This window comes from Hippoglossus hippoglossus, chromosome 16, assembly GCF_009819705.1.
Source record: "Hippoglossus hippoglossus isolate fHipHip1 chromosome 16, fHipHip1.pri, whole genome shotgun sequence".
In the NCBI taxonomy this organism is placed as follows: domain Eukaryota; kingdom Metazoa; phylum Chordata; class Actinopteri; order Pleuronectiformes; family Pleuronectidae; genus Hippoglossus; species Hippoglossus hippoglossus.
In genome coordinates, this window is record NC_047166.1 from 1,718,462 (window position 1) to 1,735,999 (window position 17,538).

Consider the following 17,538-nt stretch of genomic DNA (forward strand, 5'->3'; position numbering starts at 1 on the left):
TCCCGTCCTTATCTTCCGATTTCTCTGAAAACTCTGCGGAGAGAAAGAGACAGAGAGCAGAGTGATGAGACAGATAAGACGGCGTATCATGATCCAGGACGCCAACAAAGGTGGAACGATATACAGTCACACTGTTCGCACAAAGACGCACAATGGGAGCGGGCAGGAGCTGACACACATCACAGCACACACAGGAGCGAGTGTGTGTTTAGACGTCAGAGCTGCTGATTGCAGCCGATTGTCAGATAACAGGGAATTGTTCTCACACACACACACACACACACACACACACACACACACACACACACACACACACACACACACACACACACACACACACACACACACACACACACACACACACACACACAAATAAAGATACATAAACACATTCATATAAATACACAACCACACGAAATTCACAAAAGTGTAAACACATTCTCACGGCTACATTTCTCCAATGTCATGTGGACTTGTGTATCGCCCTCTGGTGGCCATTTCAATCGTCCTCGGTCGTTAAACAACATTAGTTTTACATGATACAGGCCGATACCGGTGTTGATGTGGTGTAAACAAAAACACTGAGCTTCTGGACATCGTCCTGTTCATCATCTCCTGCTGCGTTCATCAAGTGTGAAACACGAACTCCAGAAAATGTCCAGACAGTATTTCCCAAACATTTTCCGGAGGTCGTGTCTCAAAACAGCTTTAGACGGACGACCAATGATAAAACTGATCATATGTGTGCATCGCGTATGATTACAGAAGCATTTCCATCCTCGCAGCCAACCGCCTCGTCTCGTGTTCACGTGTCTGGGCGTGTGTCCGTGTTTTACCCGGGAAGATGGCGTTGAGGTCGACCGGCGGCTGGTTGGTATCCACGGTGATCTTAAACTTGGTGGTTTTGGCCGGAGAGGAAGGAACACACACCAACAGCAGAGGAAGACTGAACCTGGACTGGAGAACCCTGGGAACTCCTGAGGAAAAGAGAATACATCAATATTTTAAAACATCTTAAAATGTTATGTTTAAAATGTTTATTCTTCATATTTTACGCAATTTATTCCTTTTCCATTTTTCCATCTTGTAGAAGTGCCACCGACCTGCCAACGCGTGTGGAGGGTCTCAGCCCCCCACACTCACAAAGTCACCAGGAAAAGATATTTCTTGCTAAATAAAACCTAAAAATATATCAAGTTGTTTTCTTTATTTGATTTATTCTGGATTTATCTTGCGTCATTCATGCCACTCTTCAATCTCCCCCTCCTAAAGATCTTTTCCTGAAAAACAGTCTGAAAGCCACAACCCACTTCCCCTTTAAGTGGCGCCCATCTTGACCAAACTCCCCTACGGCGAATCAAATGAGGTCGGAACATCGCCTTTCAGGCTCCCTCTCCAAACAGCAGTCAGGTTAACATTTGTTAACATAGTCAACACTGCAGATATTCAGATTACATGAGTATCTGAGAGCTACGAGACCGAGAGACTCAACATCAACACCAAGTGTGTGTGTGTGTGTGTGTGTGGGGGGGGGGTGTTTTTCGAAGATCCGAAAGGGAAGTTTTGTGAAAAGTGGAGTGAAACTTTGAGATGTTTAAAAAAGAAATAAGGAGAGAGAGGGGAGCTCAAGCCAACTATAACTATGTTCTGAGGCTAAGCAGTGCTGAGCTTGGCAGAAATCTACACTTAGCTAGAATAACAGAGCGAGGGTACGGAGGGAAAGGAGGAAAACAGTTGTTAAGAAGAGACGGAGCAGCGAGGGAACCTGGGGAGAGGAGGTGAGCTAACGACAGCGGAGGGAGAAGACCTGAGCTGGGCAGAAAGAGTGGAAATTAACCAGAGGGAGGGAGAGACCGAAAGAGAAATAATAAGAGAAACAGCAGCCGAGGTGGAGTTTAATTATGGAATGTTCCAGGTTATTACAGATAGTAATAATTACCTGCAACTACTGTGCACCTTTTCATTCCAGACATGAAATTATTTTGTGATTATGTGAATAACTCGGTTTGGTTTGAACACATGAGCTGCGGCAGAGAGGGAAGAGCTGGAGCCAAGAAAAACAGCAGAAGGACACGGAGAGAAAAACGCTTTTTTCAAGAGGAAGAAAGACTCTTGTGCACTTTTCATTTCTCTCCTCACTCCCTTGATTCCTCATTGACCCTTCGTGCTGGGTGACTGAACAGCTAAACAACGAATCACATCCAGCCAATAGAACACAGACAGAGTTAGATGCACATGTCAGAGCGAATATGAAGCATGTTACTCGATATTAGAAGTGAAAACTTCATAATAAATGGTGAAAACGATCCCCGTTGGAAAAATAACGCTGTAAAAAATAAATGTCATCAGATCCAAAGTTCTGCAAAAGTTTTTTGAGATTTTAAGATACAAGTGTGTGATTTTGTGATTTTTTTTCAAACCACATAACTTTGATGGTAATCAGAGGAGACGTGATGCGCACTGGGATGGATTGGCCGACTCCGGCAGGTTTCAAGTTTTTCCAAGTTAAATGTTATATCGTGCAGAGATGAATGAAACCACTGGCGGCCTGAGAGGAAGCAAAAAGAGGTTTGCTCTGGAAGGAGGTCAACCCTAAAACCCTAAGTTAAAGTAAACGTGATATGTAATGATTGGATGAATGTAGGTAGACACAGGTCCTTTAAAATCCCCACCTGTCAATCGACACTCTGAAGTTTCCCTTTGCTCTTCGTTCAAACTCACTAACCATTCAACAGGCTTCTTCATTTCTAAAGCCGCTTCTCCACTGGTCAGAAAACCCTCTAACATCTGTCTTCTGTCTGCATTGGGAGTGGATTTAATCTGCATCCACAGGGAGGGGACACGTGAGGACAAGAGAACGGGCTGTTCAACGTAGGTAAGAACTGAAGAAACCTTTTGAATGAGAGTTGAAACATCTTCAAGAAACACAAGCAAGGATCCAGCAAGACCGGTTTACGACGTCCATTAAGTGAAAAGATTATCAGACAATAAACACTCCATCAACTCAAAAGAGCACAAACCGTTTGTGTTTTATCTCTCCTGTGGTTTGGGCTTTTCCTCTCTGTCCTTATTCTGCAGGTATCTCTGACTCCAGAGCTGCAGGATCCAGATCTGACACTATCCAACTATTATTATACGAGTTATTATCACAACCTCTGACAAAGAGGTTTTCATCTGTGTTTGTTTATTTAGAACTATTGGATGGATTGTACCACCGAACTTGGGGGAGAGACACACTTTTATATGCGTCACATAAGAAACCCATTAAATAACTTGGCGAGATAAGATCATTTTTCAACATTTCATGGATCTTGATGAAAAGAATCTGACTGAATTTTTATTTGAATCTGATAAATGTCAAATCCATGACTTTAAACGGGGACTGTTCTTTGGCAGAGGTGGACACTGCCACTCCAGTTACTACTGTTATTAAATGGTGCTGCTATCATTATTAATAACTTTATTACATCTGAGTATCACAACAACTATTGTCATTATAAGAGTCTGACAGTGATTAATGACTCTGCTCTGTTTGTTTCTCTCCACAGTCGCCAGCGGTCGTATATTTCTGAAGCTTGTTCGTTGGCAACCTCCAAAATAAGACTTTTCACACAACTCCACAAACTGTCCCTGCTTTGACTTTATCATCTGTGAAACACATTTCATGTTTTCTGATCAGTGTGAACAGCGAGAGGCCGCGGCCACATTTCCAACGCACTCCAATGTCTTCTGTGTCTGCTAAAGTCATATCCTCAGTCACGTCACTTTCAATGCTGGACCAGAATCTGGGTCAGTCGCCATGGCAATGAATAAAAGTTGCATCATTCGCCTACGTACAATGTCAGAGTTTTACTCAGTTTCGATGACACAAAGCTTGAGGAGATACAGTGGAAAGAAAAGCAGCAGATTGATGGAGTTTGAGGAGACGACTCAGTGGAGAAATCTGGGACTGAGGCCTGCACGGAGACCGAAGCCAAAGAGTGAGTAAGTGACTAAATACTGTTTCTCAGTTACAGTAAACTGAGGTTACCGTGTTTGTCTTACAGATTCTTCAATTCATTCTCTCCTTGTCCGGCTCTGTAGCCGTCGGTAATCTGCTGTGAGGGATGTTTACGTTCCTGAGGGTGTAGCTATGACTGAATCCCCATACACATCACATACTGTAACATCCGACCCCTGACCTTTCCCCTGACAGTCGCCTGCGATGCTGGTGATACGGGAAGCGGAGCTTTGTCTACTGCTAAACACACTTAACATCACCACCGAGCACCACTGCTGCTACTTGTTAAAGCTGCCGCAGCTCCACTGTGCTGCCGTCTCAACGGACTCTGATTCCAATTATCTGGAATCTGTGTTTGTGTCTGCGTGTGTTCGAGACGGAGGCGGGAGAGAGAGAGGGCGACCACAGAGTTTATTTGAGTAGAGGAACACTGTACGGGATCAGGTTCTTAACACAGCTGCAGTGATGTCAGCGTGTCTGTGTGTGTGTGTGTGTGTGTGTGTGTGTTTGTGCATCTTTTTATCATTTCCTCTGTGATTAGGTCACAGCACAGACAACTTCTGAATGACTGACGCACACGTGTTGCCCACGACCACAGATCCAGTTTCTGTCTGTTTGATTCTAATCTGACATTTCTTCTGAGCGAGATCTTTAAACCAAACTAAACCAAACTGCAACGCAAAGCTGCAGCGTTGAACACTTGAGTTTCCAGAATCAATAACATTTCTAAATGAAAATCATAGCATTTGTAAATCAAAACACTGATAGCAATAAACCATCTTCAGTATCATACAGTCTGATTTGAAGAATGCGTTTTCAGCCACTTTAAATTCCACCTCCACGGAACACGATGTTTCTTTAATTCTCTGTCGTGCCGACCGGAGACTTTCTACACAGCCATCTTGATTTGGTTCATTTTGACCGACTCTGGTCCAAAAGGTTTACTTTCTATCTTCCTGTGTGAGATGCTGAAGAAAAACATTTCATTTCGGCAGTTTACGTTCCCTGAAAACATATTTTGCTGATGCAAAGATCGCTGCATGTGAAGCTGATTTGCACTTGTCAGGGAGAAAGAAAACACAACGCTGCATGAGTGTGTGTGTGTGTGTGTGTGGAAATATATGTGTGCATGTGCGGTATATGTGTGTGTGAGAGTGTGTGAGAGTGTGTGAGAGTGCATACTACTGCAGGGCTCTAAACCCACTATAGATTACAGGACATCCTATTCTGTATCAGACCACACAAACTCAGATGGACTAAAACAAACACTGGCTGACGACTAGGAACACTACGGCTGACACTGTGTGTGTGTGTGTGTGTGTGTGTGTGTGTGTGTGTGTGTGTGTGTGTGTGTGTGAGGGACAGATGATATTTCTGTGTAAACTGCACACAGTAAAAGAGGAAAATGGATATTTACTTATTCCACACAGTGAGGAAGTGTATATGTGCGCACAAGTATCTGCACAAGTGTGTGTACAGACTCTTGCCAAGTATCACGTTACAGGAACATAAACAGTGGGCAGTGGTCTCTTCCTGTATATACAGTAGAGTGTGTGTGTATTGGAATGCATATATATATATATATATATATATGTTTTCTCTTGATGGAGAAATGTTCTCTCCTCTCTTCAGCAGGTCAGTCAACAGCTGATGATTTTAATGTTTGTAAAAGTTTTTTATGAGTTGTACTTTTTTGTATATATATATATATATGGTGCAGTTATGATTTTACGACTGCATATTGGAGGGAATGTCCCAAAATACAGCAAATGTAGTAGTAGGTCTACATGTTTGTCATTTTAATAAAGTGTGTATGTGTATGTGTGTGTGTGTGTGTGTGTGTGTTTCTACTTTATTTTCTATTCTATCCAGCACTTCTATCCAAACACTTACCTTTGGGGTTTAGCTCTGTGGAGAGGAAGAAGAAGAGAAGAAGTGAAGGTTAAAAACCAGACAGAGAAACAGAGAAGAAGAAAGAGGTATCACTCCTGTCTACTTTCATTCTGTGCAGAGCAGTAACGAAGCAGCGCTGGACGAATTGGCCTCTGATGTTCTACTGGGGGTTTGGGGGGGGGGGGGGGGGGGGATTCCCTGGGAAAACCTCATATGGACATGAACAGAAAAGGCTGACTAAAGCAGAGAAAGTCTCGGTTCGTCTTCCCACACTTGGAACGTTCAGCTGGAGCAGAACGCAGCCTCCTCACGAAGCCAACATCATCCCCACTATGATAAACTGTCCAAACCCAAAATGAAATAGCTGCTCATCAAGAGGTGAGTATGAAATTTGGTCTGACGGGATCTGGGGGGAAAAAGGCACCTACCCTTATATAATTATCAGTATCCAGATTTTCATCAGTTTAAAAGAAGAGAAGCTACTTGAGAAAAAATGAGAATACTTTGTTAAACTCAAAATACATTTTTGCTTGAGAGATCCTGACTGATGAAGTCGTACTGACACCAGAAATGCTCTGGCAGGTGAATGGACGTGAACATTTCCAAGAAAAGGTTTGAGTGATGAAAACCAGTCTGATCACTGGTGTTTCTGTTTCATCTGATCTGCAGCTGCGTCTGTCAATGGTTTTGAATTCTGTAAATTCATTTTGACTTTCTTTACATCGGACAGAGACGTTATGTTTTCCCTGCTTGTTGATTTGTTGGTTTGAAACTTGGAATGAGACCTCATTAAGTTTTGGCATCTGGAGAAAGGGGCAGATATATTTGTATCACTTTTTTAACCAATTTCCCAGGGAATAATTATTATAATAATAATTATTATTGTATTATAGCATTTTTTGGGGTGTGTATTCACTGTTAAATATTTTGATATGGAAGTAAACAATTACAGTCTAATGACAGATCCATCAAATGAAGCAGCAACGCTTACAGACAAGTAAAACTGAACTATGGGGACATTTTAATTTTTTTAATTGAGGTAGACCATCTCTTATCCTCCTCCTCTCAGCCGCCAGATTTTCTCAGCTGCTGTGGGATCAGCCCCCTGCTTCTCTAACCTTTAGGCCGCCACAATTGAGGTCTGGCAGATTAGTCTCTGGTTTGATTGGTCGAAGAGGATTTCCTGCGAAGGTGAATGAGAAGCAGATGGCCTCGTGCAGGCCAATGAAAAGCCACAGAGGTGCTGAGTCAGACAGTTCACTGGGTTATTAAACCTGATGAAAGTCCTGCTTCCTTTTCCGCCGTCTCTCCTCTTCCTGAGGTAAAGCTGCCTCTCCTGTCATAATTCTGCCTTTTATTGAAATATCCTCATGCTTAATATCACGTCATGCCAAGAACATCACATTTATTTATTAAACTCTAAACTTATAAATTAGAACAATCCAAATATAGACTTACTATATTTTTTAGGCCTGATTAGTGCATTACATTAACCAAAGAAACAGAATTATAAAAAACACATTGGGACTTTTCTGGCTGAAATCCCCTCTGACGAATAAACCGACAAACTCTCAAAATATGTTCACATTTAGCGGCATTATCTAATCCTACAATGCTCCCCTCTGTTCCTTCTTTCTCTGCATCTCCTCTTAGCATTGTGCGGTGCCAGAGAAAAGAAATAAAAAGCTGAATTTGAGGGAAGACGCGCCAAAAAATCAAAAGGCTAGACCAACACAAGAAGGAAGGGAGCGAGAGAAAGAAAGAAAGAAAGAAGTGAAGGCATCAATGTTGAGTGAAAGCTCCAGTTAAACGTGGAGGACATGTCAAATGGAGCAAGAAGACACTCAAGCACACACACGGTAGCCAGGCCTGGCCGCCGTCCAGCCAGTGTTCAATCAGTCTTTTCCTGTTCTGAAATCTCCTGCAACGGCAGAGAAATGAGTGAAATTCTGGATCCATGAGCAGCAAAAAAAACTGTTGAGTGTATCACGACTCCTCATTTTTACAAATAATAACTGAGAAACTTAAGGAAGTTGCTTTTTAAAGAACAACAAAGTGCACCAACGTCATCTTCTCTCTGTGTCTTTCCTGAACGCAGAACTGTAAAGTCATGTCAAGAAATCAACCTGGAAATGTAATAACCAGCGATTATATCACCGATAGTGTTTCATACATGAATCTAGAAAATGTCTAGAAAGTTGGGCATGGACATTTGCCTTTTCATATAAGAAGAACGCAGCAGGAGAATGTGGGGAACATTCAGGCGGAGGGGTGGAGTCTGGGCGGAGCCTCTGTCACTTTACTACGTTAATAACAGAAAACGTTGAGACAAATTTTGATCTGCAATAAATTCCCCAGAAAGTCAAACCAGAAAAGAGAAACGTGCCAGATTTCTTTCACGTGCTGCAGCTCATGAGAAAACAATAAAGTTGAAGTCTTTACATTACGATGTTAAAAAAAACTAAAATCCTTTTCGATAAATGAATCACTTGTTCCTTGGCCAGCGGCCGAACTTTCCACTGACTCTCCGGTGAAGAGTAACAAACAGGGCTGAGGACACGGATCGCTTGGCACGGACAGTTAGCAACAACACCAACAACATCAGCTGCCCCACAAAAGTCTCTTTCAAACAGATTTCAGACCTGGCAGCGAAACAAAGAAAGACCTGACGAAAACACTGGAGCCTCCCAGAGACACGGACATGTGGAGATGCTGGTCACTCTGGCAATCTCCTTGAAACAGGAGAAAACAACGCACACTGCCAACTCGCTCCCAAGGCTTCCACACGAATTGGCTTAGCAACCGATGAATCATGGCTGGCCGGGTTTTACGGAAATTATCCGCGCAGTCGTAACTTATCTGCGAGTGCTGGGTTGAAAATTCCCATTGTGTGTGAGGCAACAATGTACTGTAAATGCCAGCTTGACCACTCGATCCCCCTGAAGTGTGTTTGTGTAAAGCCCCATTGTCGGGGTGTTAGGGAAATCACAGAGGACACTAATGAAATTCTTTCTAGATTGTAACGACTACAGCGACCGTCGAGCCTCCTTTGAGGGACTTAAGGAGTCAGCAGCCTTCTTGAATGTCAGAGCCTTTGTAGGGCTTAAAGATGGCCTCAGCGACCATGGGGTGGAGCGGTGCTGTGCGGGCGGCGGCGGTGGAGGCGTAATCATCGCCCCTGGGTGGGAGCAGAGCGAGAGAGAGAGAGAGACATAGAGACAAAGTGATGCATTCCTCCCATACCAGGAGAGCATTTAGAGGACGAGAGGAGACGAGGCATTAATGGAGATTAGCACCGCAGGAGCACACAACCACCGAGTTACAGCCACAGATACTCAGCTATGTAAAAGGTCTTAAGGTGACCACTTTGCAGAGTTCGGTGCAGACAGGACTCTACACCGTGGTCCATCATTGCAGGTTAGATGAGCCCGACAGACCTTTTTTTAAATCCACTTGGCTGCTGCGGCTGACGGAGGATGTGTGTTTGTACTGCTGATCGATGGCTGGGTCCAGAGTCAGGGGCCACATCCTTTGGGGGGGAGGAGTCGGTCTACTGGGCGTAGAAGGTGGAGGCCAGACAGAAGTGAGGCAATCTGGTCTGCGGAGGATTCTCTACTGGAGTCACCAGCTCGTCCCGTCCACATGTCAACCGTGACGACGGCTGCACCGACACGTGATATCTGCATTACTGCTACATGCATAGCTCATTAGCTTCATCACTGGTGCTGGATGAATTCTGGGAGAGAAAGATCGACCCGGTGGATCCTCTGTTACTCAGGAATGGAAGGATGCATTTTGTCAGGGACATTTGAAGGACACATCGATATGCAACAGTCTAGTTGTGCTGATGTGACGTCTTCACATGAACCCTCTGAAGGATGTGACCCTCCTTCTCTTTAAGGACTTCGGTGACGAGGCTGAAATCAACACAGTTTTTCCAAATGGCAGAATTTGGTTTCATTTCTTCCACAGAACTTAGATTAACAGAATATTTACATGTGTATGAACTGGAGTGCGGTGTCGTGTTTGAGGACACTTCGACACGCCTTCTCAAGAGGTCACGGATCAAACCAGGAACCTTCAGATTACATTACTGTTCCTCCTGAGCCACGCTTTCCTGTTTCAACATAACAACGCCACTATGCGCGGAGCCAGATCCATAAAGACATGTATTTCCTGCAGTTTACAGTCAAGTCAAGTCCCAGTTTACTGTCCTGCACGGAGCCTTGACCTGACTTAACACCATCCATCATCCTGCCGTTGACTGGGAGCGAACCACTGCAGCCAGGTCCCAGCTTTATGCTGTTTGTCCGCCTTTTACTTCTCAGGGTCCACACCTTATAAAACCCTCCCTGTTTCCCTCCACTCTCATGTTCACCCTGGCATACGGCTACTTCCTGCCCTTTAACTTTTCAGTATAAAATACCTCCCTTCCTTACTCTCCACCCAAGCTTATGTACATTTTCTCTCTTTTTCTACTCCCGGCTGAGCAGAACTCACCTCCTCACCTGCTTCCCCTTGTTTCACTCAGTGTACCACACCTCTGTACGTTTTTTCCAATCCTGCTGTGTCTCTTTTTCCTCCATCCCAGAATAAACCTCTTCTGGTTATAACTCCAAACTAACAAGTCCCGTCCAGAACACGAGTTTGGCTTCACACTCTGCCCCAGCTGCTTCGCGTCGAAGGCTTATTGAAAAACACCAGACTCCATATTTTCAGCTATTTATAGCATCACAATAAAGCTTAACAAAAAATACAAGTTTTCCAGACATTTCACATTAAAAGTGCTTCTGGGGAGGGAAAACGGTTCCACCGACCGGGGCTGCCAAGGCAAATGTAATCCAAAGGAAACAATAGCATGAAAACATGGGTTTTTCTAAACGAACGCTGAAATCAGTATTTCAAAAAGGAAGTCTGTGACATTTGAAATAAAGAGTGGTTTTGTTGGTTTTCAGGGGAAAGTAATATCTTCCAGAAATATTGCAGGGCCGGGAAACAGATGCCTGGAGGCAGCAGGGGGATGAACTGGGTTTGTTTGGAAAGAGCCCAAATGTCATTACGTCAAGTCAGCAGCTGCTGTTCAGCGGCGTTACAGTGGAGGTGCACACTGGACCGACTGGATTACAGAGAGAATACACCGGCCTTCCACACCGTTACCATCTGTACACATGTCAGAGCAGCTTGGGATGAATTCATTTGTGCTACAGAGAGAGTTCAGGTGATCGTTGTTCCACGTGTGGAGGAAACTTGTGTCCTGTAGGTATTTTTACCTGTTGGCGAGCTGTAGGACACAGTGATGTCTCCGGTAAGGTCAGCGGGGGGGTAGCGGCCATTGAGGAAAGCCGAAAACTTAACAACGGTGGAGGAACCGACACCTGAGGAGAGAGAAGAGATAAATGTCAACATCGCCACTGAAAGAGAAAGCCCTCGGTCATTTTGAGCGGCTACACTGTTTAGTACATTTACTGAGTAGAGAGAAGAGGACGGACGACAGGAGTTGAGGAGAGAATGAGATAATATAATATAATATAATATAATGTAGTAGGTGGTAACAACAGGACGTACGTATGTCGTACAAAACTCTTTAGCAAACTCCCTAAATTACAAAGACATGAAGCAGGACCACAGAAAAGCTACTCAATCCCATTTCTGCGAGTTTTTGTGGAGGCTTCGGTAAAGACACAAGGAAGAACCCATTTCATACAGATTTTCTTTATGACTGCAAGATAGGGCAATTTAAAATGTTCATTCACGTCTCAGATAATAATTCATGCATCTTGATAAGAGAAATCTGACATGGTTAGGGGACTGAAATAAATAGATAAAATATAAAAAAAATAAATGAAAATCTAGAGAAAATCAGGATCTAGTGAATTTAAATGTCGTCTGGAGCTCTAATTACTTTTGAAAACACAACACTGCTGTTGTTACTTTTCCAGTCATCATGGGTTTGAGGTTTTCAGGCTTTAGTTATACTCGGGACCAAAAGTCAACATCTCCTGCTTTTATTTAAATGTCTCGTGAGTGTAATGTTCAATCACTGGAGTTCCCCTTTGAGTAAGTTAAGTTAAGTAATGTGTTATTGGAAATGTAAGTTTAATTGAGGTTTTTCTTATTTCTAGAACAGAAGCTCAGCTTTTACTGCACAAGGCTTTACAGGAAAAACATTGAGTGATGGATAAGGACACAAGGCAGCCAGAGACACACACACACACACACACACACACATACTGACACACACCCACACAAACGCACACGCACGCACAAAGAGTCAGCATTTTTGAGGTGTAGACAGGACAGGATACAGCAATACCAATACTAACCAGACCATTCAATGCGCGCGCACGCACACGCACACGCACACACACACACACACACAGCAACCCTTACACTAAACATCCCCAGGCAAGGTGAGGACAGATGATTAACAACATTAGCCAGAACTTTAACTCAAATCCAAGTACACACACACACACACACACACACACACACACACACACACACACACACACACACACACACACACACACACACACACACACACACACACACACACACACACAAGCACTGAAGTTATATGTAGCATGGGAAAGGGGCGATGACTTGTCGCTTCCCTTCAAATACCCCAAAACTAACAGAGAGGGAGAGAGAGAGCAAACAGGCTGCAGAGAAAAAGCAGGGATCAAATACAGACAGAGAGGAAAGGATATATTACAGCTAATGGCTTCATGCAGTCACACACACACACACACGCACACACACACACACACACACACACACACACACACACACACACACAGAGGGCGGTGTGGTGGTGTAATGGGGCGTGATGTTCCTGAGCTCAGCCCGTTACAGGTGACTGAACCCCGAGTATGTGTGTGTGCGTGTGTGTGTGTGTGTCTGTGCGTGTGTGTAGACAGAGTGTGTTTGTAAGTATCGCACTCTTTCTAACACGGTGAGTTTATTAAACATTAGAACCATTAGAACCGACCCCCCCCCCCCCCCCCCCCGTGCACTCACTCTCACTCAAACACAGACTACGGGGAGACGAGTCCTCTCGGGTTTGAGGATGGACAGAGCAGGAGGAGAAGAGACACCTCCCCTCCGACCGGCCGAGGAGAAGATAGATGATGAAAAGCAGAGAGAGAGAGAGAGAGACTTTCTCCACACTCTGTCAGACGCCATGACAGCGTGACCTCCGCTCTGCCTTCATCTGCTCCCACACTCCTCTCCAACATTCATCCCTTCCTCTTCCTCTCTCTCTCTCTCTCTCTCTTCATCCCTTCTTCATTTACTCCATTTTTAGGCCAATATTGATTGACTGACTGCATTTAACTGTGCAACAGCTTGAACCTTTGCAGTTGTACATTGATTTATGTTAAATATGTTTAATTACATAGATTCATTCATTAAATAAGAGAAATGCATGATTATATATCAAATTTAGTTATTATACGTTCACAACTGAATTTCAAGTGAGAGGGACGTGTTACATTTATATATTAAAAGAAAAATAGCAAATACAACAAAAACATGCTGTATATACGTAAGACATTATTGAGTGTGCGGCGAGTGTAAATCTGTAATATTAAATCAAAATATGGTCTTTTGGGATTATGTGCTGAAATGTTTTCTTTAAGAAATGTTTTATATCATATTATATAACTATATTCCCCCCCCCCACCTCTACTCTTAAGTCTTTTTCTTATCCTCATGTGTCCTCTGGGTTTTCCCTCCTTTGTTATTCAAAAAGAAAAATCTGTCCACATGAATATATGAAATAGCCCTAAACATTTTGAAGAATCAGAAACCTGGGGAATAAAGTTATTGTCGGGTTTTGGATAAAAAACGATGACGCTGAAATCTCTTTTTCTCTGTTAACACATCGTAAAGTGAAAACTGAACATCTTCCCCCAGGGAGGAGTTTTATAAAAGCTCAGTTTTCATTGATTCTAAAACAACTAGGATGAACTGTGCATCTCTCTCTCTCTCTCTCTCTCTCTCTCTGTCTCTCTCTCTCTCTCTCTCTCTCTCTCTCTCTCTCTCTCTCTCTCTCTCTCTCTCTCTCTCTCTCTCTCTCTCTCTCTCTACTGCATTCTTACTCCCTCTCCTGTTTCCACCTTCCCTTCATTTCACTTTCTTCCTCTCCTCCTTCCTCACTCTCTCCCTCGCTGTCATCCTGTCCGTCAGCAGACGGCTTTTAACCTCCGCGCCCTGGAGGTCAAAGTGGTCAGACAGGTTTAAGTGCTTTAAGTGTTCCCAGGCCCATTAAGACCAACAAACAAACCAAAGACGACACAAAGTAATCCCTCCTCCTCCTCCTCCTCGTACTCCTTCTCTCCCTCCTCCTCTTTCTCTCTCTCCTGTCTCTCTATCCATCTCTGCCTCTTCTCATTGTGTCTTTCAGGCCACATCTGGACGGGTCAGGGGGCAGCTGCTGTGGAAGTCCAGGTAACATGTCCGTCCCTGTGACCTGGAGGTCCCACCCAGTGAGACTGTTCAGACTGGTCCCAGTGTTCGAGATCACATTAACCCATTAACACCACAGCCAACGAAAACAAACTCCACCAGGGACTCTGAAATCCCCCCCCACTTTACTACCTCTCCTCCTCCACCTCATTTCCCCCCCTCTCTCCTTCTTCACCTTTCTCCATCTCTTAACTTTCTTCTCATCCTCGTCTGTTCTGTTTTTCTAACTTCTCATCGCCTCTGCACCGTTTTTTATCCCCGACTTCCTCCCTCTATTTCATCTGAAGCGAAGGATCGAGCCTCATTCTGATTCCTCCTGCTGTTTTCCACTCTCTCCAGCCTTCTCTTTCTTTATGGAATTCCCCCCGTATAGCTATTTATATACCCACTTTTAAGAGTGGGTACATGACAGTGTATTTATGTGTGTAACTGGACGATGACAATATCCAGTAAACAGCGCTGCAGTTCATCAAATATGTGAAGTGGTCATTGTGCACATGCAAATGCCCTTTAAACCTCAAATGGATTTTTTTGTCCATTAGGAGTCAGTGGATTTTGCAGTGCAGATTTAACCCTATATTTCATTTTTAGTCAAGTATGCATCCAAGTGAAGAATCTAAATCCAATATTTTCTCTTTTTTAACTCTGTTTTTGGTCTTTAGCTGCATTCTGCTACACTATGTTCACCAGGAGCAGGGCAGGGAGTGTATGAAGTTGTATTTCAGAAGTTAAGTAGAGCTGGTTATTTAATGAAAATCAGATTTCAGAGGTTTCCCTGTGAACCACCGTTGGACTCGACTTCATTCTGACTCTGGGCTAAGTGCTGTCGCTGCCCTCAGGGTTCAGGTTATAGCAACTGACAGCTCAGGTTAAACTGACTTCACAATGTTTGGAGGAGGTCACAGGTCAAGAGGGGTGGAGATGGGGATCTATACCCCACAAGGAGATGGGGAAGGGGCAAGTGTGCACTCGTGTGTCACCATGTGCAAATAATATAAAGAGAGAAAAACAAACTTTGAAATTTGTTATTTGTCCTGTGACATTCCTGTCTTGCCACTGTGTGTGTGTGTGTGTGTGTGTGTGTGTGTGTGTGTGCGTGTGTGTGTGTGTGTGTGTGTGCGTGTGTGTGTGTGTGTGTGTGTGTGTGTGTGTGTGTGTGATCTCGTCATGTCCCGAGGCGAACAGGGAAGTGGTGTTAAACACTGACCTTTGACCCCTGCAGGTCAGAATGGGGTCGGATCACTGTTCAGGCTCCTTAAACAAAACCAATCTTCACTTAGAGACAAACTGGGAGCTCCGTGTGAAGTGAGATGGTGACGAAGATAATGGGTTAATGGTCAAGACTAAAGCTGTTCGTTTACACAAATGGTCACAATTTACTGCAGTAAGATGAGGAAGATGAAGAATGTCATAAACTCTGCCTCCTCCATGTTAGTGGATGGGACGTAGACCTAACTAGAAGTCAAAGTACACTTCAAATAAATGTTTCTGTGTGTTTCTGTCATTGTAGGTATCGTTCTAATGATGATTGACAACTGACTGACTCGAGCGAGGACCTCGATATTGCACAGACTCTCAGATGGCAGCGCCTGTATCCACGATATTTAGGGAGGAAGTGGAGACACATCGTCCGTCTGTATTTACAGTCGATGGATTTGATCGTTGTGGTTTCTGCAGTCCGTTAATTAGGGTTGGATTTTTCTATAAATTACAGAATCATGACAAGAGAGTTTTTGGTTCTGCCAGCAAGAAGATTAAATACATTAGTTTGAGGAACATAAACAGAAAGGAGAGGAGGACCGAGACAGAAAGAAAGAAACGACGGAAATGAAAGAGAGACAGGTGGAAGAGGAAAGAGGTAACGTGACAGATGGAAGAAGAAGAGGAAGAAGAAGAAGAAGAAGGAAGCAGAGGGGATAAAAAAGATATCGGGGGACGACATGACAGCTTAAGGGGAGGAAGCAGGGAAAGGAGAAAAGATGGACAGAGGAAAAGAGGAGGAAACAGGGAGAGGGAGGGAGCGGAGAAAGGAGAGAGAGACAGAACAAAGGAGGCAGTGTGTGGTGAACAGGGGATTGAGTCGCCATCTGAGACGAATAAAAACTGGAACAACAATAAAAGTCCGAAGCAGCTACCACCCCACGTACACACACGCACGCACACACACCCAACCAACCACACCCCATCTACACACAAACGCATCATCACTTTCTCTACTGTGAAGTGCTTTGGACAAATCCCTGCAAAGATACAAGAGTGGTCTTTCACACTGAAGACACACACACACACACAGAGAGACACACACACAAGAATGGACGCACCTCACTGAGCCAGATAATCAAAGACATGTGGGAGAGCCGCAGCAGCAATAGCAACACACACTCAAACGAACACACACACACACACACACACACACACACGTGAGAGTTAAGTGTGTACATTTTAGGAACTTTGTTGTGTGTTTACATCTGTGTGGGAACGTGTGTGCACAGTATCAGTGAAGTGAGAGAGTGAGAGTTCAGGAATAAAGTGATGATGAAAAGCAGACAGGGGAGTGTTGTGGTGTTTCTTGAGGATTCACCCGTCACCTCGTCACTTGCCCACTACTACTCGAATCTGTTCTTTTTTATTTCTTATTGTTTATATTGTCCACAATAAGTTCAAATGACATTGGGATAAAAAAAGAGTGACGGAGAAACAGAGGGTTCATATTCACCTGAGAAACAGACATTCAGCTCACATTCTAACATGTGGGCAGAAAGTTTATGTAGAGTTTGAGCTTCTCTCTCAACTGTTCCTTTTTCATTTTCTACTCCCGTCACTTTTCACGTGTACAGCCGAGTGCAGCGCTCTGAATCTCTTCCAGCAGTGAAAACATGCGCTGTTATCCCCATTTGAACAACTATCATTACTCTTCTCTCCCTGCGACGGCTTGACTTTTCACTACGCCTTCACTTGTGGCTGCTCATAACTGCTATAAATAGTTTTGGCTTCGGACGAGGTCTGACAAGCCGTCAGGAGAACACAGAGCTTTTCACCTCCTTCTTTAATGGTGCGATTAACGAGTGTGAAGCCCTAAATCAGGTACAATTTACCTTTGTATTACTATCATGGTATATATTCTTTATATTTACTATGATATGTAAATATTTGTATTGCCGATAACTGTTGACACG

General features: G+C 43.8%; 1 protein-coding gene across 4 annotated transcripts in view; it reads right to left on the reverse strand.

The window, feature by feature from the left end:
- Positions 1-17,538, reverse strand: part of bbs9 (Bardet-Biedl syndrome 9) — a 133,426-nt gene that overhangs the window by 85,960 nt on the left and 29,928 nt on the right. For 3 of the 4 annotated variants that reach the window (XM_034611553.1, XM_034611552.1, XM_034611550.1), the window contains exons 14-17: positions 11,164-11,268; positions 5,894-5,908; positions 837-977; positions 1-33 (exon numbers count right to left, since the gene is read on the reverse strand). The exon at positions 1-33 is cut by the window's left edge and continues 63 nt beyond it. In XM_034611553.1, coding sequence (XP_034467444.1) covers positions 1-33; positions 837-977; positions 5,894-5,908; positions 11,164-11,268 — 294 coding nt within the window. The remainder of the gene's footprint in view (positions 34-836; positions 978-5,893; positions 5,909-11,163; positions 11,269-17,538) is intronic. The other variant, XM_034611551.1, reaches the window with a different exon arrangement.